Source organism: Geotrypetes seraphini, chromosome 10 (assembly GCF_902459505.1).
Source record: "Geotrypetes seraphini chromosome 10, aGeoSer1.1, whole genome shotgun sequence".
In the NCBI taxonomy this organism is placed as follows: domain Eukaryota; kingdom Metazoa; phylum Chordata; class Amphibia; order Gymnophiona; family Dermophiidae; genus Geotrypetes; species Geotrypetes seraphini.
This window is the reverse complement of record NC_047093.1, coordinates 137610097-137634057: the sequence shown is the minus strand read 5'-3', so window position 1 is coordinate 137634057 and position 23961 is coordinate 137610097. Positions and strand designations below refer to the sequence as shown.

Here is a 23961-nt window from a genome sequence, read left to right as displayed (position 1 = left end):
GATCTGTGCCAACCCCTTCTAGCCTCCACCCATATCCAAGATCCCATTTCACTCACCCTTAAACAGATACACACTGAATTAATGAAACGCACAAAGCCAGGTTGAAAAATGACTATTTTTATAGTGTAAAATAAAACTGACACTGCAAATCTAGGCAAACATGATGCAGAATTCATGAACTTTTCCTGCAGAATTTAACTCTTACTGCAGAGTCTCCCCTCTCCTCCCCCCACATCCTCCCCAGCTGCCACAGGAAACTGGGTGCTGTGAATTGGTAAGACATAGTTTCTCTCTCCCATCCCATAAGAATTGCTATACTGAGACAAATCGAAGGTCCATCAAGTCCTATTTCCACAGCGGCTAACCCAGGTCCCAAGTACCAGGAAGAAACCCAAAGAGTAGCAACATTCCAGAGCTGAGATTGTGATGTCATAATGCCTCATTCCACCAATGACTAAGAGCCAACTTCTTCAGTGATGTCACAATGGCTTGATTGTCTTATATTTGGCTCATATAAGAGCTGCTATACTGGGACAGTCTGAAGGTCCATCAAGCCCAGTATCCTGTTTCTACAGCGGCCAACCCAGGTCCCAAGTACCAGGAAGAAACCCAAAGAGTAGCAACATTCCAGAGCTGAGATTGTGATGTCATAATGCCTCATTCCACCAATGACTAAGAGCCAACCTCATCAGTGATGTCACAATGGCTTGATTGTCCTACACTTAGCTCATATAAGAGCTGCCATAATGGGACAGAGCGAAGGTCCATCAAGCCCAGTATCCTGTTTCCAACAGTGGCCAACCCCTTCTCCCTTTTTGCTACTACTCTGTAATTCTTCTGGAAATGTTCAGAGAACTTCCTATATAATCCGCCTTGAACCGCAAGGTAATGGCCAAATAGAAATCACTAATGTAATGTAAATACTGGAGGTTCAATCACCTTTCTTTCCTTTTCCCTTAAAGGCTGGACAACAGGATCCAACTATGCTGAGGCGTTTTGGCCCTGCAGACTGTGCTAGTGAGCAGGGTGGCAGGACTTCAGCTTTCTTAGGCCACATGGGGAGAAAAAGTGGCTCGGGTATCTTTTTTTCTATGATGAAGTAATGAATATTGTGTTTGAGCGCTGGTCACTTATTGTAATTTTTATGATAATTCAGCCATGTATGTATAGCTGTTTTTATGATTATGTATGCATTTGTTGTGACCCGCTTTGTGTAAAGGGGGATGCAAATAAATAAACTGGATTGCCCCCAGCTTCAGGCCACTTCAGTGGAAGAACGTTTCATTTTTTAATGCCTACAGGCCATATTTTCAGCCCCCCCCCCTCTTTACCACAGGTGATTGTTGGCGAAGCAGCAGCCGTCATGGGCCCCATCGCTAAGAGAATTAAATACAGGAAGTATCACACTTCAGTCCTCAGGGATGGTTGAAAAGGCAGAAGATGATGAATTTTTAGTCTGCCATCCCTCAACTGAAACAGCAGAAGATAACAAATGCCTGGCTCTATCTGTCTGCTGTGACCACTACAGTTTATTTTCACCACCCTGTGAAGAGTAAAGGCTGGACCACTGATTTTTCAGCCCTGGAACAGAGGGTCTTCAGTTCCACAAGTTGTACGATAAGCGAAGGTAGAGGGGACCTTTCTGTGACTTCGAAGACTGAAACTGGATTAGAGGCAACAAATCCATTTAATCTTTACATACCATGCTCACATTTTTGCTACCTAAAACATAGGCCACGAGCCTGTTCAAATATCCTAAGACTTGCTTGAGTTCCAGTTAACAGATATTTTGGGTTTTGTAAACTTCTTTGTCACAATTCTGAATTTTTCATATCGGCCTTCTTTCTGTTTTCAGGATCAACGAGGGGTAAAAGATTTCTAGAGTTCGTTTTCAGTGACCATGTCCTGTCTTCTCTATTGTCTTCCTCTAGCTGTGTTAAAATTACCTGGCCTGTCTTTTTCTATTGCGCTCAGGTTTTTAATTTTATGCACGGAAAAGGGCTGTTCTATTTGCTAATTGGGAGTTCTCTTTTTTTAAATGTAAACATGTTTCTTTAGTGATTCTGCAGTCTTTTAAAACTTCCTCGGTTTTGAATAGCTTGTAAACTCTGTAGAGCAGGGCCAATCTCATACATGTTTGTGTACAATCCTGTATACATCTAGAAGTGCAACAGAAATAAGTAGTAAGAGTCTTTAATACTGCTGTTCCTGTCTCTCAGAAGTTTGAGATTCTTCCCCTTTTTTGATATTTTCTTTAGTATGTCTACATTTGCCTTCTCTGATATTCCTACTAGAGAATGACACGGTGACAAAATTCATCACTGTTCCCGTCCCCGCGGATAACCGCGGGAAATAATCCCATGTCATTTTCTAGTGTCTATTTCAACCTCAGTCCTTCTACACCAGCATTCTTCAAAGCAAAGCTTGCGGGTCAGTGGTTGTGGCCATTCATACTCTGATTCTTCCCTCTCTCCTTAAAGAATAACATGAAGATGGTTTCCCGTGGGGACGGGAACGGTGATGAATTTTGTCACCGTGTCATTCTCTAATTCCTACTCCAAGGTCACAGATGAGCTAAGGATTAGCTATGACCAGTGACCAGTTCTGCCATCGGACTAGATGAGTACATGAGGAAATCTGTGATATGTTTGCAAGCAGAATTGTATCCCAGGGTGCAATGAAAAGCTTAAACAAACTCAATATTAAGATCTCTAATCAGGACAGAATATTCCTATTACCAATGTCATGCAGTGAGGGCATTGCCATCTCTATAGTCCTGCTTTTTATTTTTTTTTTGTTTACTTTTTTTCTTGATGCAGTTTGATTGGTTGAGTAGGCAGCCTGCTCAGCCAATCAAACCAGCCTGCTCAACCAGTCAAATTACATCACACAAAAAATAAACAAAAAAAAAGCAGGGCTCTTGGGCTGGGCATTCTTCGAACTCTTTGAAGGCCCTGATATTACTGATCTGAATTTGATTGGCTGAGCAGCATTTGCCTGTTACCTGCTCGACCAATCAAATTCAGATGTCCTGTAGGGGGTGGGGCAAATCTCCTGAAGGCCCTGATCGTGGGCCAATGCTTAATACGAAGCCTGAGAGCAGAGCAAGTCTGACAAAATTGAATGCAGAAAATTTCCTTTCCAATGGACAATTTCGTTTTCATGGAAGATAAGAAAGGGCTAGAGGTTTCTTAAAAGAAATAAAAAATCTCCCCCAACTACATCAAGAACATGCGTGCCTACCAACTTCTTTCACACAGGACAGGACTACAGCTACAGAAGCTAAGGAATAATCCTAAAGAGGGAGAATTGATTTTTGAAAGGCATGTGGCCATTAGACTAGGAACTGTCAAACTGTAAAAATATAAATTATAAACTCTTATCTACAAATAGAAAGAACACCTGAAAGTCACTCTTGCAGATTGCATGAGTTAAAGGACAAGGAACGGGACGATTCATCGTGGGATATTTCAATGCGGCTGCGGTGAATCAGCCGTGATGAATTGGCTCATTAAGGATTTCTCTCCTCGTGGCCTCCCCCCTCCCTCCCTCCCTTTCTCTGCAACGAAAATCATGATCTCCAGGGGGGAAAAAAATGTTTTAGGCATCCACTACATTTCAAGCAGTCGTCATCTACTGTGATTCATAGGTGTGTCATATAAGACGTAATTCCCAAGCAAAACTCAGCAATCAGTACATTTAAATGGTTTCTCTTGAGGTAGTGTCTGCAAACGGGTTGGTTTTGCACCTAGGACAGTAACGAAACTCAGTCCTAATCCAGGCGTGATCTCGGCATCTCGAATGTAGACTGCTAGTCCGTACCTTAATATTTTCAGTGTACCAAGGAGAGCTTCCTTCTGGAGTTCATGTGGTGTAAGTTCTAAGTTTTTGTTGTTTTTTTAAAAAAATCAAGCCGGACCCAATACTCTTAGGTCTATTTTTGCATTTTTCTGCCACATTTTCTGGTCTATTATTGCATTGGCTAGTGCTTTAGGGTATCTTCTTTATATGTCTATTATACAGAACAGTTGCTTGGTACAGACACCTCCATTTGCAGCGCTGTTCTTGTCTCGTTCTCATTTACCGCTGTCTGGTTTTCTTCCATTGAGCTTTCTGCTGGCAGGAACAAGAATGCCTCTGGTGTCCCTTTCGTGTGGATCTTTTCATGTCTTAGCAGGCTGGATATATAACTGAAACACTTATCACATTCAGTACATTTAAATGGTGTCCCTCTGGCGTGGATCCGTTCATGGCGCCTGAGGCTGGATATGTAACTGAAACTTTCAGCACATTCATTGCATTTAAATGGCTTCCCTTCCACGTGGGTCATTTCGTGCTGCCTCATGTTGCCCAGCTGGATGAAACGTTTATCACACTGAGAACATTTATAGGGTCTTTCCCCGGTGTGGGTCATTTCGTGCTGCCTCAGGTTCCCCAGCTGACTGAAACATTTATCGCATTCGAAACATTTGTACGGCTTCTGCCTGGGTAGCTTCTCCAAAAAGGCGGGCTTCTCCCCAACAAGGGTCAGGTCCAATTGCGTCAGGTTGCTTATTTGACCAAAACTTACATCATTTTCAGAACACTTAAATGGTTTCTCTTCCTTGTGGGTCAGTTCGTGCCTTCTCAGGTTGCTCATCTGACTGAAGCATTTATCACATTCAGGACACTTGAATGGTGTCCCTCTCGCGTGGATCCTTTCATGCCGTCTCAGGCTAAATATGTACCTGAAATATTCATCGCATTCAGAACATTTAAATGGTTTTTCCCCCGTATGTGTCATTTCGTGTTGTTTCAGGTTGCGTAGCTCACTGAAGCACTTATTACAATGAGGACAATTAAAAGGCCTGTATCCTCTGTGGCTTCTTTCGTGTCTTCTTAGGCAGGATATATAATTGTAGCTTTTGTCACATTCGGAGCATTTAAATTTTTCTCCCAGGTGAGTTATTTTATGCTGTCTCAGGTTGCCAATTTGACTGAAACATTTATCACATTCAGAACAAGTAAACAGTTTCTCTCCTGTGTGCACTCTTTTGTGAACTTTAAGCGTGGATCTGTAGGCGAAAGACTTCCCACACTCAGTACATTTGAAAGGTTTCCTCTGGGGATCATTTCCGCTCTGTGCCAAAAGGAGGGCTATCTTATCATATTCAGAAATGAGGGGGTCCCCGCTTTTTCTGTCTGGCTGGAGGACAAAATTACTCGGCATTCGCTGGTATTCGATGGCATGAGACTGGGTGCCAAAGCTTTTCCCACACTCGCTGTACCTAAAGGAGGTTTCTCTTTCGTGGAGTCTTTGAGGCTGAATGAGATTTGAGCTGGCATTGAAGTTTCTTGTACACTCACTCCAGGTGTCTGGCCTTTCTCCCTTTTGCGTTCTGCCGTCTGCTGTGGGCAACGTTACCCTACCGACACCGCCTTCGTAGTCAGCGGAAGGACCCAGGCTGTGCACGGAGAGGTCTTGGTGCTGCCAGTCCTCCCTCTGCATCTCGCCCTCGTTCCTGGACCCGTCCTCTGCAGGATAAAACAGAAAGTTTGCTCTTTTAGTTTTACAGCTAAGGAAAAAGGACGGATATTAGGAAACTAATTCCATAGGATACTTCATTACATTACATTGCAAAGCTTTTTATATTCCGCCATGCCCTTATGAGTTCCAGGCGGATTACAATAAAGTAGATGACCAGAAAAAAACCCCCGCCTAAACGGGCAATATTGAATAAATCGTCAAAACAATCAGTTCAAAAACGTCTTGAATAAAACTGTTTTTAAAAGCTTTCTAAAAACTAGATAACGGATGCCTTAGCATTTAGCATGCTAAAATGGTTAGCACGCCTTAATAAAATGACCTTGAGAACTAAAAAAACATGCCCAGTTGGCGGAATAGCTTAATTGATTTAGGCGATGGAAATTGTAAACAAAATCAATTTCGTTGTATATGACCCGGTCTCCCAATCTTTAAGGAAACTAAATCCAGCAAATAAGAAGGAGCTAGGCCATGTAAAAATATTAAAAACTGATACACAGAGCTTCTAAGTTATCCTAGCAGAAATTGGGAACTGATGCAATTGAACAAAATAAGGTGTAACCCTTTCATATTTGGGAATCGAGAATATAGCTCTAACTGCAGTATTTTGAACAGTTTGTAATCTCTTTAGGAGTCTTATAGTGCATCCAAGATAAAACTATGTTACAATAATCCAGTTGCAAAAGAATTAATGACTGGACCACCAGTGAAAATGCTGAAATATCAAAACGTTTTCTGACTAATCTTAACTACACCATGGGGTGGGGGGGTGGGGTGGGGGGGGGTGGTACTGGGGGAAGGCAAACTAGAAAAGGACTTGGGGGTTTTGGTGGATAAAACAATGAAGCCGGCGGCACAATGCGCAGCGGCCTCAAAAAAGGCGAACAGAATGTTGGGCATTATCAAAAAAGGTATCACGACCAGAACGAAGGGAGTTATCCTGCCACTGTATCGGGCGATGGTGCGCCTGCATCTGGAATACTGCGTCCAATACTGGTCGCCGTACCTTAAGAAGGATATGGCGATTCTCGAGAGGGTCCAGAGAAGAGCAACAAGGATGATAAAAGGCTTGGAAAACCTTTCATATGCTGAAAGGCTAGAGAAGCTGGGGCTCTTTTCCCTGGAAAAGCGGAGACTTAGAGGGGACATGATAGAAACTTACAAGATCATGAAAGGTATAGAGAAGGTGGAGAGGGACAGATTCTTCAGACTGGCGGGGGCAACAAAAACAAGAGGGCATTCAAAAAAAAATTGAAAGGAGGCAGATTCAGAACAAATGCTAGGAAGTTCTTCCTCACTCAGAGGGTGGTGGACACCTGGAATGCGCTTCCAGAGGAGGTGGTAGGGCAGAGTACGATTTTGGGTTTCAAAATGGGATTGGACGAGTTCCTGAAGGAAAAGGGGATTGAAGGGTATAGTTAGAGGGGTACTATATAGGATAAAATGTCTTAAGTAAAGGATCACTTACAGGTCAGGGACCTGGGGGTGGGGGCCGCCGCGTGAGCGGACTGCTGGGCATGATGGACCCATGGTCTGACTCGGCAGAGGCCATGCTTATGTTCTTATGTTCCTTAAAAGCCCAGAAACCTTTTTACTCACTAAAATTAACCTGATACCTTTGCCTTGGCTCAAGCTCTGTACAACATATAAACATGATGTTTTTTCTTAATAATAGGTGTGTTTGGGGGGGGGGGGATATTTCATGATTTCTTTTGCTTATGAATAATTGTTGGGTATAAGGGAGGGGGGAATATTTGATGAGAGTTTGAATTTGATGATATATTAAGTGATGTTAAAGTATGAAATGATTGTATTTATGTTACACTTATTGTGAGTTTTAAAAATGAATAAAGATTTATAAAAAATAATAATTTATAATCCACATATCCTACAAAGATTACAAAGTATTCAAGTACTTTTCCTTAACTGTCCTGGTGTGCTCCCACTCTATCTAATGCACCTGGGGCAATGGGGGGATTAAGTGACTTGCCAAGGGTCACATGGAGCAGCGTGGGTTTGAACCCACAACCTCAGGGTGCGAAGGCTGTGGCTTTAACCACTGCACCACTCTAGAAATCAAAATGTAGTCAAAGTGAGCCAAGTCTAGGACAATGAAGCCATTGTGATGTCAGTGATGAGGCTGGCTCTTATTGGTGGAATGAAACATTATGATGTCACAATACCAGCTCTGGGTATCAGAGGCTGAAACTTTTCACACTATTTATTTATTCAATTTTCTATACTGTTCTCCCAGGTACTCAAGCATTTTTCCCTGTCTGTCCCAGCAGGCTCACAAGGATTAAGTGACTTGCCCAGGGTCACAAGGAGAAGCGTGGGATTCAAACCCACAAGCTCAGGGTGCCGAGGCTGTAGATCTAGCCACTGCACCACACACGCCTGCGTATGTGTTGGCTTGCAGGTTGGTGCAGGAAGACCACAGGGCAGGATCAGAGGGAAACAGGCCCTACATGAACTTGGTCTGTGTGTCGGCTCCAGCTTCCTCGCATTCACTTTGAAGATTCGAAAGTCAATGCCAAAGACCGGGGGGATTCGGTTTCCACCTAGCTCAACTCCCGGGCCACATAGCTTACCGACACTGGCGCGATCGTTTCATATTGGCGGTTTTGAACCTCTGTTCTGCACTTTTATCGCATATTACACGAAACCAGCAATGATGGGGAGCATTTGTTTTTTTGGGTTCTCTTACCTGTGATAATTCTAATAATCTCTTCTTCTCCCTCCGGTGGGGCGCTGACACACGGTTCTTCCATTTTCAGGGGATGGGCTGAACAGGCAGGGTTGTATCCTGGGCTGCCTGTTGGAAAAATGGAAAATGCATTCAGGTGTTTCGGAGTCTCAGAGACTGATTTAAAATTGCGCTCAAACAAGTCACCCTTGTTACAAGGCACATATACTCCTAATATCATAAGGAAACAGGAATAGCTGTACAGGGGCAGACCAATAGTTCATTTGTAACATAGTATCATAGTAAATGACAGCAGATAAAGACCCGAATGGTCCATCCAGTCTGCCCAAACATACACTCTCTATAATTTCATGATTTAATTTAAATTGTTCCTTTTCTTAGATATTTATGGGCCAGAAACCCAGAGCTCTGCCTGGTACTAAGCTCACTCTGGCTTATCTAAACCGTATTTTTTCACTTGGGCGTTTTTTAATTCACTTTTTGATATACTGTTTTTAAACTTAGCACAGGCACTTTTTATGCCATTGACACTTTATCTCACTATGTCTTGGGAGACTATTCGCTTTATCCCAGGAGTGAATGGTTGAAAGGAATTCCTTGCCTTTATACATAAGAGAAACAAAAGACCTTAAAATATTCAAAACCTACTGAAAAACTTTTCTCTTTAAAGCTTCCTTTAACTTTTAAACGAAATTTTTTCTTAACATTTTTTTTATCCCAAACCTTATGTTTTTTCCCTATCCGGCTTTTCCTTTCTTCTGTTCTTAAGAACAACAATTTTGTAACTATTACCCTCCTTTTCCCTTTCCCGTATGTATCTGAGTAAGTTTGTTTTGTCAGGTTGTTTGTTTCCCTCTTTTAAAAATTGTACAACGTATATTTTATTGTAATTCGCTTAGTATGTAATAAGAGATTCATCAAATTTGATGAAACTTGAAACTTGTTTGAGGTTTTTTTCACCTATAACAAAGGACAACATGATGTATGAGGCAGTCCTTATCTAGACTTTTGTCTGGTTGATGCAAGTCATCAGAAAGTCACTGCCTGAGCCCCAAGTACACACTGTGTGCCATTTGAACGGCTCTTACTGATGTCCATTGCATTAAGGGCTTTTGTACCAGAGGCCCGTTTAACAATAATATTATTAAAATAGATTTATTTTCAATTAAACCTTTTCCTTCTGGGAAAATTCTTATTGTGAGCCAATTCCTTTTTTTTTTATTTTTTTTTGTTATTTAAACCAACCCAGCCCATCCTCAACTGAATTGCCATATACGGGACGCAGACCATGCAAGTCTGCCCAAAACTGGTCTTAGTTCTTCAATATATACCATTATTCATTATTATGCTTTTTTGAACTCTGTCACCATTTTCCTCTCCACCGCCTCCCTCGGGAGCGCATTCCATGCATCAACCACCCTCTCCGTAAAGAAGAATTTTCTAACCTTACGTTTGAGTCTACCACCCCTCAACCTCAAATTATGCCCTCTTGTTTTACTGTTTTTCTTTCTCTGGAAAAGATTCCACTGTCCAATTCAGGCTATATGTATCTGGCAGAACCCAAATAGTAAAAGGATTCCATGCGACCAACCCCAGGGGCAGCAGTAGTTTCCCCTATGTCTATCTCAATAGCAGACTATGGCCTTTTCCTCCAGGAACTTGCCCAAACCTTTTAAAACCAAGATATGCTAACTGCTGTTACAACATCATAGAAACATAGAAACATAGAAGATGACGGCAGAAAAGGGCTACAGCCCATCAAGTCTGCCCACTCTGCTTACCCACCCCCTGTCTATGCCCTAATGACCCAATTTCCTTATCTTGACCCTCGTAGGGATCCCACATGGGTATCCCATTTATTCTTAAAACCTGGCACGCTGTCTGCCTCGATCACCTGCACTGGAAGCTTGTTCCAATGATCAACCACTCTCTCTGTGAAGAAATACTTTCTGGTGTCGCCATGAAATTTTCCGCCCCTGAGTTTGAGCGGGTGCCCTCTTGTGGCCGAGGGTCCCTTGAGAAAGAAAATATCATCTTCCACTTCGACACGTCCCGTGAGGTACTTAAATGTTTCGATTTTTTCTCCCCTCTCCCTACGTTCCTCGAGAGTGTAGAGCTGCAATTTGTTCAGTCTCTCTTCGTACGAGAGACCCTTGAGCCCCGAGATCATCCTGGTGGCCGTCCGCTGAACCGATTCAATTCTGCACACATCTTTACTGTAATGTGGCCTCCAGAATTATACACAGTACTCCAGATGAGGTCTCACCATGGCCCTCTACAACGGCATTATGACTTCAGGCTTTTGGCTGACGAAACTTCTATTGATACAACCCAATATCTGCCTTGCCTTAGATGAAGCCTTTTCCACTTGATTGGCAGTTTTCATGTCTGCACTGATGATTACTCCTAAATCTCGTTCTGCTGAAGTCCTAGTTAAAGTTTCTCCGTTCAAGAAGTACGTCCTGCATGGATTTCCGCTTCCGAGGTGCATGACCTTACATTTCTTAGCATTGAAGCCTAGCTGCCAGGTTGAGGACCAACTTTCCAATGTAAGCAGGTCCTGCGCCATATAATTCTGTAAACTGCATTCACTTACTATATTACATAGTTTGGCGTCATCGGCGAATAGTGTTATTTTACCTTGAAGCCCTTGAGTCAGATCCCCTATGAATATGTTGAAAAGGAGTGGACCCAGGACCGAGCCCTGCGGCACTCCACTGGTCACCTCCGATGTTTTAGAGAGGGTACCATTAACCACCACCCTCTGAAGTCTGCCACTCAGCCAATCATTGACCCATGCAGTTAGTGTCTCTCCTAACCCCATCGATTCCATCTTGCTTAGCAGCCTGCGGTGTGGGGCACTGTCAAAAGCTTTACTGAAGTCCAGGTACATGACGTCCTCTGGTAACAAGTTCCAGAGCTTAACTATTCATTGAGTGAAAAAATATTTTCTCCTATTTGTTTTAGTTGGGGTAAAAAAATAAAGATTTGGACATGTTCCGGGAAGAAAAGTCCATAATCTCCTATTGAGACAGACATGGGGGAAGCCATTGCTTGCCCTGGGATTGGTAGCATGGAATGTTGCTACTATTTGAATTTCTGCCTGGTACTTGTGACCTGGAGTGGCCACTGTGGAAACAGGATACTGGAGTGCATGGACCCTTGGACCCCAGCATGGATGTTCTAACTTCATTGAATGTCCTCTAGTCTTTATACTTTTTGAAAGAGTAAAAAAAGTCGATTCACTTTTATTCCTTGTACACCACACAGGATTTTGTAGACCTCAATCATCTCTCCCCTCAGCTATTTCTTTTCCAAGCTGAAAATCCTTAACCTCTTTAGTGTTTCCTCATACGAGAGGAGTTCCATCCCCTTCATCATCTTGGTTGCTCTTCTTTGAGCCTTTTCTAATTCCACTACATCTTTTTTGAGATATGTTGACAGAACTGTGCGTAATACTCATGACGAGGACGCACCAAGGAGCGATACAGAGGCATTACAATACTCTTGGTCTTTACTATCCCATTCCTATTAATTCCAAACATCCCATTTGCCTGTTTTTGCTGCAGCCGGACACCGGGAAGAAGATTTTAGCGTAGTGTCTAGAATGACACCTAAATCTTTTTCTTGGGTGCTCACCCTTAAGGTTGACCATAACATCGTGTAAGTGTGATTTGGGTTATTCTTCCCAATGTGCATCACTTTGCATTTGTCCGCATTGAGTTTCATCTGCCATTTGGACATCCAGTCTTCCAATTTCCTAAGGTCTTCCCCCAAATTTTCAGCCCACATGCGTTTTAACAACTATGAGTTGAACCTGAGACTCTAAGGGGGCAATTCTGCAACTGGGATCTACATTTAGGTGCTGAAATTACACAGGCCGTGGCGCTATTGTATAAGAGCCCTTAAATGTTGCCATCAGTGCGCCAATTGATGCCATGTCAGGAGCATATGCCAGAAGTTCTTCTTCACCCAGAGAATGGTAGAAATCTGGAACGCTCTTCCGGAGGCTGTTATAGGGGAAAGCACCCTCCAGGGATTCAAGAAATGGTTAGATAAGTTCCTGCTGAACCAGAACGTACGCAGGTGAGGCTATACATAGTAACTACTATACATAGTAACTACATAGTACTATACATAGTAACTACATAGTAACTACTATACATAGTAACATAGTACTATACATAGTAACTACATAGTAACTACTATACATAGTAACTACATAGTACTATACATAGTAACTACATAGTAACTACTATGTTACTATATACTCAAATAGGACACTAGTCTTTGACCTAAGGGCTGCCGCGTGAGCAGACTGGAGGGCACGATGGACCACTGGTCTGACCCAGCAGCAGCAATAGTTATGTTCTTAATGCAGCATTTCAATGCATAACTTCCAATATTCTGTAAGTTAACACGTAAATTACAGAATACCGCTTAGCACGTGGCGTAGCGAGGGAGGTTGACACCTTGGGTGGTAGCTCCCGGCATTGCCACGTCATGCGCCATCCTCTTTCACGCCTCCCCCCCCCCACTCTTCCCTGCTGCTTGGATCCCCCCAACTCAGCTTTTTTTAAAATTATTTTTTTAATGATGTCTAGCATCATACCTATGTGAATTAGAGTTTTCTTCACTAATATTAAATGCATAAAAAGATAGAGACTTCAATGCACTGAAGATGAAATGAGAGTATGTTTGTCTCATATACGTCAAAACGTTGAAAAAGTCACCAAAATCCAACCTGAGTCTCACGCTCCCGTCTATTCCTTGACATAATTTGTCCACTCAAATTTTTACCTGTTTCACGATGCCGAAGAGGAGGGGACGTAGCGCTGCTGGAGCCTCGCAGCGCTCCAGAACAGCCGTCTTCGGGAACATCGAGGACTTGATGAGGAGAATGCAGGGCACGCCGATAGCTTCGGGGAGTTCCCCGCAGGAGACACACGGCGGAGGCGCGTCAGTGGCGTTCACCATGGGGCTGGAGACATCGTTGAGCCCCGAAGTGAGAGCACCACCCCCACGCCCTCAGTCGACCAGTTCCCCGCGAGAGGAGGAACTTCCTGAGGTTGGAGTTCACTTCCTCTCGGAGGCTAAGGAGGAGAACACGGGGACTGTGCCACGGGACTCCCTGCTGGAGCAGAGGAGTCTTAACGAGGAGACTGTGGAAGAAGCAGTGGGGGATAAGAAAATCCAACAGAAAATCCAACAGATTGCAGGAGGAGACATGTTGCCAGAGGGTGAGCTAATTAACTTAAAATTACAACCATTGCAAATTTTGAAGCCCCGAGAGGTTACATTAGACTCTCTGTGGGACCTGGTAGCCAATTTGGCAAAATCTATTAATCCACAATTACAAGAAGTAGAAAAGAAATTAGAAAATCATGGAACTGAGATTAAAAATTTAAAGACTGGACTTGAGGACTCAAAAATTTCAATACAAAATATTCATCAAGAACTTAAAGTATCACAACAAATTACTGAGGTATTAATTAAAGATAATACCAATTTAAGAAGGAAAATGGAAGCAATGGAAAACTTTTCTCGTAACAATAATCTCAGATTGATAAATTTCCCTAGGGTCTCTGTGATAGCCCCAAGGGAAATGTTGAAACGTTATATGACGGAAATATTGGAACTCTCTGATGAATCATTACCACCATTTACGCAGGTTTATTATCTTCCAAGTAAGCCTCAAGACCAACAACAACAGCAATTACAACAGAAGTCGGGACCTGATTTAATGAATATATCCAATATATTGGAAATGTCTGATAGAGAATTAGTGACCCCTGCAACCTTATTATTGACAGTAGCTCTCGCACCAGATAAAAACTGGTTGCTGAGACTTTTTTTTTAAAAATAAGCAAAAAGAGTTTTTAGGTTGTAAAATTCAGATGTTCCCAGATTTGGCCAAGGAAACGCAGAGAAGGAGAAAAGAATTTCTGTTAAGGAAACCTGGTGTTTTATCTCTGGGGGCGACTTTTTACTTGCGACACCCATGTAAATGTGTTGTTAATTACCATTCTCATAAATATGTTTTCTTTGAGCCATCTCAACTGACAACTTTTCTCACAACTGCATCTTTGGAGAAAGAAAGTGCTTAGTTTAAGAAAGGGTGCCTCAATCTCATTCGACTAGCCATTATTTTGTCTTATAATAATTTCTTTCTATCGCCTATTTTCCTTCTTGGATCTTATTGAGGACTTGAGTAGAAATTTATGCTTATATGTTCTTTGATATATGTTTTTCATTTGTATTAATTTCTTGCTAAATTTCCTTTCTGTACAAGTTATAATATGCTTGAATATATTGAAAATTTCAATAAATATTAAATAAAAAAAGAAAAAAAGAAAAAGTCACCAAAAAAATGAAGCTCATGTTTCACACAACCACGCTTAATTTATTAAAATAAGATTATTAAAAGCTTTCTGAAGTTTGTTACTTTTATTCATAGTTTAATTAATATTTTAAAATTTTGCGCATACGTGTGGCGGAAAAATTTTTCATATGTTTTACGGTGTACCGCAAACCAAAAACGTTTGAGAACCACCGGTCTAGGTAGAAGAGCAAAAAGAACCTTAGGGATCCTTTTATCAAGCTGCGGTAGGGGTTTAATGCGCGTAATACCGCGTGCTAAACCGCCTGCCGTGCTAGCTGCTAACGCCTGCACTGAGCAGGCGCTAGTTTTTTAGCTGGCCGCAGGGGGGTAGCGCGTGATGAAATGTCCGACTCGCTAACCCCGCTAGCACGGCTTGATAAAAGGACCCCTTAGGCCCCCCCCCCCTTTTATCAAGCCGCGTTAGGATTTTTTTTATCGCAGGCCGCCGCAGTAAAATCTCCGACACTCATAGAATTTTTACCATAGCGACCCACGATAAACCCCCCCCCCCCCCCGTAACACAGCTCCATAAAAGCGTTGAATCCAGTGCTGAGCATATGTTTCATGCAATTACTCACATGGGACTCTGAAACTTGTGTTTCCTCTTTCCTCGTATTCCTGGTGCTCGGCCCCAAATTCCTCTTGCTTAATGCGGATCAAAATGTCAGGTCCGATGCTGGGACAGCCTGTGATGACAAGCAATGAATACTATCAATATAGACACATGAACCCAAAGCCTGTGTGGAAACCCCCCCCCCCCCCCCAAACAGCTTCCGGCCCTGCTCTGGTGGTTTTAAGACACATTTTTCGAACTAACGAAGTCAGAAAACAGCCATGAGGGGTTAATAAACTTAATTATCATGATCATATCAGTAACATAGTGAAAACTACCTTTTATAGGTTACGTAAAATTCGTTCCATCTCTAAATTTCTCTGTCCCAAAGCACTTACTATATTGATTCACTCTTTGGTGATGTCTAAAATTGATTACTGCAATTCTTTATTCGAAGGAATTGCATTATATGAAATAAAACGACTACAAATTATACAAAATACAGCTATAAAATTAATAACTAAGTCTAAAAAATTTGATCATGTAACACCTCTCCTCAAAAAGGCTCATTGGCTCCCTGTTATTCATAGAATCACTTATAAGTTATGTATAATGTAATGTAATGTAATGTAATTTATTTCTTATATACCGCTACATCCGTTAGGTTCTAAGCGGTTTACAGAAAATATACATTAAGATTAGAAATAAGAAAGGTACTTGAAAAATTCCCTTACTGTCCCGAAGGCTCACAATCTAACTAAAGTACCTGGAGGGTAATAGAGAAGTGAAAAGTAGAGTTAGAGGAAAAATAAAATAAACATTTTAACAAGACAGCATTGATCTAAATACTTTGGAAGGTAGAAGAGAGGAGAGAAAGGAATAGAAGCAGAAGGGGGAGCCGTTGAACAGTAGAATTCTGCAGCATCCACTATCTCCTCCTCTCCCTATTGGCTAAGGCTCTTAACATTTGCATATCTTCTTCCCATTGGCTAAGGCTCTTTGCCTGCATTGTGATGTCATAGAGCTTTATGGTTATAGAAACCTAGAAACATGATGGCAGATGAAGGCCAAATGGTCCATGTAATGTAATGTAATGTAATTTATTTCTTATATACCGCTACATCCGTTAGGTTCTAAGCGGTTTACAGAAAATATACATTAAGATTAGAAATAAGAAAGGTACTTGAAAAATTCCCTTACTGTCCCGAAGGCTCACAATCTAACTAAAGTACCTGGAGGGTAATAGAGAAGTGAAAAGTAGAGTTAGAGGAAAAATAAAAATAAAATAAACATTTTAACAAGACAGCATTGATCTAAATACTTTGGAAGGTAGAAGAGAGGAGAGAAAGGAATAGAAGCAGAAGGGGGAGCCGATAATTATTTTTAAAACTCTGAACAATAAGACCCCTGCATTTTTATTTAGGTTACTTATTCCATATTCTGCAAAGAGAACTCTACGATCTAGCGAACAAAATCTGCTATCTATTCCTTCATTAAAAATTATTAATACGAGGAGACAATTTATTTTTTCATGTACAGCACCGCAGACTTGGAACGCCCTCCCTATTTTTTTACGGGAGGAGAAAGAGTTTGGAAAATTTAAAACCGAGTTAAAAACCTTCCTTTTTAAAGATGCCTTTACAATATAATTTTATTATTGGAGTATTATATTTTACTTTGTTATACCTGTGTTACCTATTTCCCTTTTGTATTTTCCCTCAATGTTTCTTCTTTACTTTATGAATTGTATTTCATCCCTCCTTACCCTATGTTTAGTAATGTTAAAATTAAGAGCAATTTACCATTATTTAAGTATTTGTACGTATTGTATTGTTTTCTAATAATTGTAAATTTTATAGTGTAAATCGCTTAGAATGTTTGATTAAGCGATTAATCAAGTCACCTAATAAACTTGAAACTTGAAACTTAAAAAAAATTTTATATTCCGCATATCCTACAATTCCATGCGGATTACAAATTATTCAGGTACTCAAGCATTATTACCTAAGGGGCTCATAATCAAAAAAAAACCACATCTAAAAAGTGGCCTAAATGGGTACTTGGACGATCAAAAAGCCTCATCGTCCAAGTACCCATAATCAAAGCTGGTTTTAGACGTATCTAAAATATCTTAGGCCTTTCCCCTGCCTCTAAACGCACAGAAAGAAAAAAGGCATTTTTAGAGGCGGGGAAAGGGCGGGGGGTGGGTGGGAGGTGGGCCGACCTACACCTAGGCGTACAACACGTATAACCAAAGATTTTGACAGGTTGCCTAGTCGGCACTTATACGTTTTGACTTAGGCCAAGTCAAAACAGGTATAAGTGCCGAAAAAGGGGCCGCTGAGCTGATGGCAGCTGGCGCGATCAGTTCAGCGGCCCGGCAACCTACCCACCCCCCACCGCAACCATCGCAGCAGGAGAGATACCTCATCTCTCCTACCGCGATGCGATCACCCCTCTACCAGAACTGCCGCGGGTTGTGGCAGTTCGGGTAGAGGAGTGATCGCATCGCGGCAGGGGAGATGGCCAATCACTCTTGCTGCTATACATCACCCCCCCCACACACACACACACTATTGGGGCAAGAGGGAGCCCAAGCCCTCTTGCCCGGCAGCACCCCGACAACATCGGGGAAAGAGGGAGCCCAAGCCCTCTTGCCCCATTGAACCGCGTTCCCCCCCCCCCCGCCGACATCAGGGCAAGAGGGAGCCCAAGCCCTCCTGCCCCGCGATCCCCATCCCCCCCCTGTGAGTCCAATGGGGCCAGGAGGGAGCCCAAGCCTTTCTGGCCCGGTGACACTCTCTAACCCCCACCCCCCACTAAAATAACCCCCCAGGCCCTCCTGCCCTCAACGCAACCCCCATGACTGCCCCCATGAACCCCCAACCCAACCCGGCCCATGTGCCTAAGGCCCCACCCACAGGAGGAGCCTAAGGCTCCTAGACCTATTCTGATTGGCCCAGGTGCCTCAGGCCCCACCTGTGGGTGGGGTTTGAGCTACCTGGGCCAATCCAGTCCCATTCCTGGGATGGCTGGCCTGCCGGACAGGCGGGCTTGCTACCCGTCTGTCCGGCCAACAATTTCAAGGTACGGAGGGCTGTATTGGGGGTGGGGGGGTCATGGGGTTGGCGGGGGGGGTCGTGGGTAGGTGGGGGGGCCAATCGGAGTTTGGTCGTGGGAGGGTTGCGTCGAGGGCAGGAGGGCCTGGGATCCCTCCTGCCCGTATTTTATTGGGGGGTGGGAGTTAGAGGGTGTCGCCAGGCCAGTAGGGCTTGGGCTCCCTCCTGGCCCCATCGGACTGACGGGGGTGGGGGATCGCGGGGCAGGAGGGCTTGGGCTCCCTCATGCACCGATGTCGGCGGGTGGGGGGGGAACGCGGTTCAATGGGGCAAGAGTGCTTGGGCTCCCTCTTGCCCCGATGTTGTTTGGGGGGGGGGGTCGTGGTTGACAGGGCAGGAGGGCTTGGGCTCCCTCCTGCCCGGATCGTTGTAGAAAGGGGGGGGGGTGGATTCTGTAACCGGTGTTGTTTTTGACAGACACCGGTTACAGAATCCAGCTTTTAGGCAAAGGATTGGCTCCTCCTTTGCCTAAAAGCCCTTGTTTTGGACGTTTGGGGCTTAGGCTATTTTTAGGTTGATTATATGGTATAAGTTTAGACATAGTGGTGGTCTGGGCGTTTAAACAGCTGAACGTAGAGGCAGGCCATTATCAAAAAAACCCTCCTTTTGGACGTTTTTTTTTATAATGGACATTTTCCCTGCTTCTACTTTCAACGATTAAGGCCTTAGGCCAAAAGGGGACTTTAGACGTTTTTTTTAATTATGCCCCTCCACGTGTCCTGGCAGGCTCCCACTCTATCTAATGTACCTGGGGCTATGGGGATTAAGTGACTTGCCCAGGGTCACAAGGAGCAGTGCGGGATTTGAACCCACAACCTCAGGGTGCAAAGGCTGTAGCTACAAAGTAAACTCTTGTTTCTACGAGGGGGGGGGGTGCAACATCTTTTTTCATGCATCCGATTCCAAATTTAGAACTTCAGCGGCACAGACAGTCTCCCGGTCCCCGTTTGAAAGTTCTAAATTTGTAAACAGACGCGTGAAAAAAATACGTTGCAAGCGTGAAACTTCTGTGTTCAATCGGAGTGACCGGAGCCATCGAACAATAAGACAAGTTACTTTGTTGCAATTGCCGGATGAACGGTTGCAGGAATTGTTACAATGCAGCTGGTAGGATGGGAAGTGCTGCCCTTAGGGCTCCTTTTAGAAAGGTGCGCTAGCGTTTTTAGCACGTGCTACCCAGAAAACCACCGCCTGCTCAAGAGGAGGCAGTAGCGGCCATTTTAGTGCGCGCTATTTCACGCGTTAAGGCCCTAACGCACCTTAAAAGGAGCCCTTAGTTTTGAGGGGAAGGGGTAAAACACGGACCTTACGGACCTCGCGGATCTAAAACCGCACTTCCTTAAAAATCCGAGGTCCGTGCATTGACAAGTCCGCCTTCGCTTTCCCTGCAGCTCAGCTCAGGCCCCTGACTCCCTCGCGGACCTCACGGATCTGAACTGCACGTCACATCCTTAAAAATCCGAGATCCGCGCCACTTTTACTCTGGCTCTGACAGAGCTCTATGACAATTTAACTCTGACGGATCCTAATGCTTTTTCCTCCCTGTGCTAGGATCCGTCAGAGTTAAATTGTCATAGAGCTCTGTCAGAGCCAGAGACTACAAGTGGCGCGGACTTCGGATTTTTAAGGACGTGCGGTTTTAGATCCGTGAGGTCCGTAAGGTCCGCGTTTTACCCCTTCCCGTTTTGAGAAATAAGGAGAAAGTCAAAAATGATTTTTAAAGGAATTTAAGTAAGATAAAGAGACTACCAAGTACTTCAGAAATAAATGAATAAAGAAAAAAGAGAGAAAGAAAAGGGGGTTTTGCCCATGAGTTTATGTAGAAGCCAAAATCGGCCTTTTTGCTAAATTATGTGACACGGATCAACTGTGCAGGAGGCTCTGTATTCTGAGGCTTTTTTCCCTTATATTAGATTAACTAAATTAAAAACTGAAGTACAGTAAAACCTTGGATTGCAAGTAACTTGGTTTTTGCAAGACAAGCAAAACATTTGATTAAATTTTAACTTGATATACAAGCAATGTCTTGCAATACAAGTACATAAAGTATACACACATCACAACTGAGCCGATGGTTCTTCTCTATGACACTGCAAGAGTGTAGTGACTGTTCTAAACAAGGAATGTCTTGCAATACGAGTACATACAGTATACACGCGTCACATCATCACAACTGAGCCGATGGTTCTTCTCTCTTTGACGCTGCGGGAGTGTAGCGACTGTTCTAAACGAGCGAGGTCTTGCGATACGAGTACATACAGTTTACACACGTCACATCATCACAACTGAGCCGATGGTTCTTCTCTCTCTGACGCTGCGGGAGTGTAGTGCCTGTTCTAAACGAGCAAAGTCTTGCAATACGAGTACATACAGTATACACGCGTCACATCATCACAACTGAGCCGATGGTTCTTCTCTCTCTGACGCTACGGGAGTGTAGCGACTGTTCTAAACGAGCAAAGTCTTGCAATACGAGTACATACAGTATACACGCGTCACATCATCACAACTGAGCCGATGGTTCTTCTCTCTTTGACGCTGCGGGAGTGTAGCGACTGTTCTAAACGAGCGAGGTCTTGCAATACGAGTACATACAGTATACACGCGTCACATCATCACAACTGAGCCGATGGTTCTTCTCTCTCTGACGCTGCGGGAGTGTAGCGACTGTTCTAAACGAGCAAAGTCTTGCAATACGAGTACATACAGTATACACGCGTCACATCATCACAACTGAGCCGATGGTTCTTCTCTCTCTGACGCTGCGGGAGTGTAGTGACTGTTCTAAACAAGCAAAGTCTTGCAATACGAGTACATACAGTATACACACGTCACATCATCACAACTGAGCCGATGGTTCTTCTCTCTCTGACGCTGCGGGAGTGTAGTGACTGTTCTAAACGAGCAAAGTCTTGCAATACGAGTACATACAGTATACACGCGTCACATCATCACAACTGAGCCGATGGTTCTTCTCTCTCTGACGCTGCGGGAGTGTAGTGACTGTTCTAAACAAGCAAAGTCTTGCAATACGAGTACATACAGTATACACACGTCACATCATCACAACTGAGCCGATGGTTCTTCTCTCTCTGACGCTGCGGGAGTGTAGCGACTGTTCTAAACAAGCAAAGTCTTGCAATACGAGTACATACAGTATACACGCGTCACATCATCACAACTGAGCCGATGGTTCTTCTCTCTCTGACGCTACGGGAGTGTAGCGACTGTTCTAAACGAGCAAAGTCTTGCAATACGAGTACATACAGTATACACGCGTCACATCATCACAACTGAGCCGATGGTTCTTCTCTCTTTGACGCTGCGGGAGTGTAGCGACTGTTCTAAACGAGCGAGGTCTTGCGATACGAGTACATACAGTTTACACACGTCACATCATCACAACTGAGCCGATGATTCTTCTCTCTCTGACGCTGCGGGAGTGTAGCGACTGTTCTAAAGGAGCAAAGTCTTGCAATACGAGTACATACAGTATACACGCGTCACATCATCACAACTGAGCCGATGGTTCTTCTCTCTCTGACGCTACGGGAGTGTAGCGACTGTTCTAAATGAGCAAAGTCTTGCAATACGAGTACATACAGTATACACGCGTCACATCATCACAACTGAGCCGATGGTTCTTCTCTCTCTGACGCTACGGGAGTGTAGCGACTGTTCTAAACGAGCAAAGTCTTGCAATACGAGTACATGCAGTATACACGCATCACATCATCACAACTGAGCCGATGGTTCTTCTCTCTCTGACGCTGCGGGAGTGTAGCGACTGTTCTAAACGAGCAAAGTCTTGCAATACGAGTACATACAGTATACACGCGTCACATCATCACAACTGAGCCGATGGTTCTTCTCTCTCTGACGCTGCGGGAGTGTAGCGACTGTTCTAAACGAGCAAAGTCTTGCAATACGAGTACATACAGTATACACGCGTCACATCATCACAACTGAGCCGATGGTTCTTCTCTCTCTGACGCTGCGGGAGTGTAGCGACTGTTCTAAACGAGCAAAGTCTTGCAATACGAGTACATACAGTATACACGCGTCACATCATCACAACTGAGCCGATGGTTCTTCTCTCTTTGACGCTGCGGGAGTGTAGCGACTGTTCTAAACGAGCGAGGTCTTGCGATACGAGTACATACAGTTTACACACGTCACATCATCACAACTGAGCCGATGGTTCTTCTCTCTCTGACGCTGCGGGAGTGTAGTGCCTGTTCTAAACGAGCAAAGTCTTGCAATACGAGTACATACAGTATACACGCGTCACATCATCACAACTGAGCCGATGGTTCTTCTCTCTCTGACGCTGCGGGAGTGTAGCGACTGTTCTAAACGAGCAAAGTCTTGCAATACGAGTACATACACTATACACGCGTCACATCATCACAACTGAGCCGATGGTTCTTCTCTCTCTGACGCTGCGGGAGTGTAGCAACTGTTCTAAAGGAGCAAAGTCTTGCAATACGAGTACATACAGTATACACGCGTCACATCATCACAACTGAGCCGATGGTTCTTCTCTCTCTGACGCTGCGGGAGTGTAGCGACTGTTCTAAACGAGCAAAGTCTTGCAATACGAGTACATACAGTATACACACGTCACATCATCACAACTGAGCCGATGGTTCTTCTCTTTCTGACGCTGCGGGAGTTTAGTAACTGTTCTAAACAAAGTCTTGCAATACGAGTACATACAGTATACACGCGTCACATCATCACAACTGAGCCGATGGTTCTTCTCTCTCTGACGCTGCGGGAGTGTAGCGACTGTTCTAAAGGAGCAAAGTCTTGCAATACGAGTACATACAGTATACACACATCACAACTGAGCCGATAGTTCTTCACGCTGCAAGTGTAGTGACTGTTCTAAACAAGCAAAGTCTTGCAATACGAGTACATACAGTATACACGCGTCACATCATCACAACTGAGCCGATGGTTCTTCTCTCTCTGACGCTGCGGGAGTGTAGCGACTGTTTTAAAGGAGCAAAGTCTTGCAATACGAGTACATACAGTATACACGCGTCACATCATCACAACTGAGCCGATGGTTCTTCTCTCTCTGACGCTGCGGGAGTGTAGCGACTGTTCTAAAGGAGCAAAGTCTTGCAATACGAGTACATACAGTATACACGCGTCACATCATCACAACTGAGCCGATGGTTCTTCTCTCTCTGACGCTGCGGGAGTGTAGCGACTGTTCTAAACGAGCAAAGTCTTGCAATACGAGTACATACAGTATACACGCGTCACATCATCACAACTGAGCCGATGGTTCTTCTCTCTCTGACGCTACGGGAGTGTAGCGACTGTTCTAAACGAGCAAAGTCTTGCAATACGAGTACATACACTATACACGCGTCACATCATCACAACTGAGCCGATGGTTCTTCTCTCTCTGACGCTGCGGGAGTGTAGCGACTGTTCTAAACGAGCAAAGTCTTGCAATACGAGTACATACACTATACACGCGTCACATCATCACAACTGAGCCGATGGTTCTTCTCTCTTTGACGCTGCGGGAGTGTAGTGACTGTTCTAAACAAGCAAAGTCTTGCAATACGAGTACATACAGTATACACACGTCACATCATCACAACTGAGCCGATGGTTCTTCTCTCTTTGACGCTGCGGGGGTGTAGTGACTGTTCT

General features: G+C 43.8%; 1 protein-coding gene across 1 annotated transcript in view; it reads right to left on the bottom strand.

The window, feature by feature from the left end:
- Positions 1–3910: 3910 nt before the first annotated feature.
- The window catches only part of LOC117368306 (zinc finger protein 436-like), a 37479-nt gene continuing 17428 nt past the window's right edge, over positions 3911–23961 (bottom strand). The window contains exons 5-7 of the mRNA XM_033961839.1: positions 15192–15299; positions 8232–8339; positions 3911–5514 (exon numbers count right to left, since the gene is read on the bottom strand). Of these exons, the coding sequence (XP_033817730.1) occupies positions 4016–5514; positions 8232–8339; positions 15192–15299 (1715 nt within the window). The 3' untranslated portion in view covers positions 3911–4015. The remainder of the gene's footprint in view (positions 5515–8231; positions 8340–15191; positions 15300–23961) is intronic.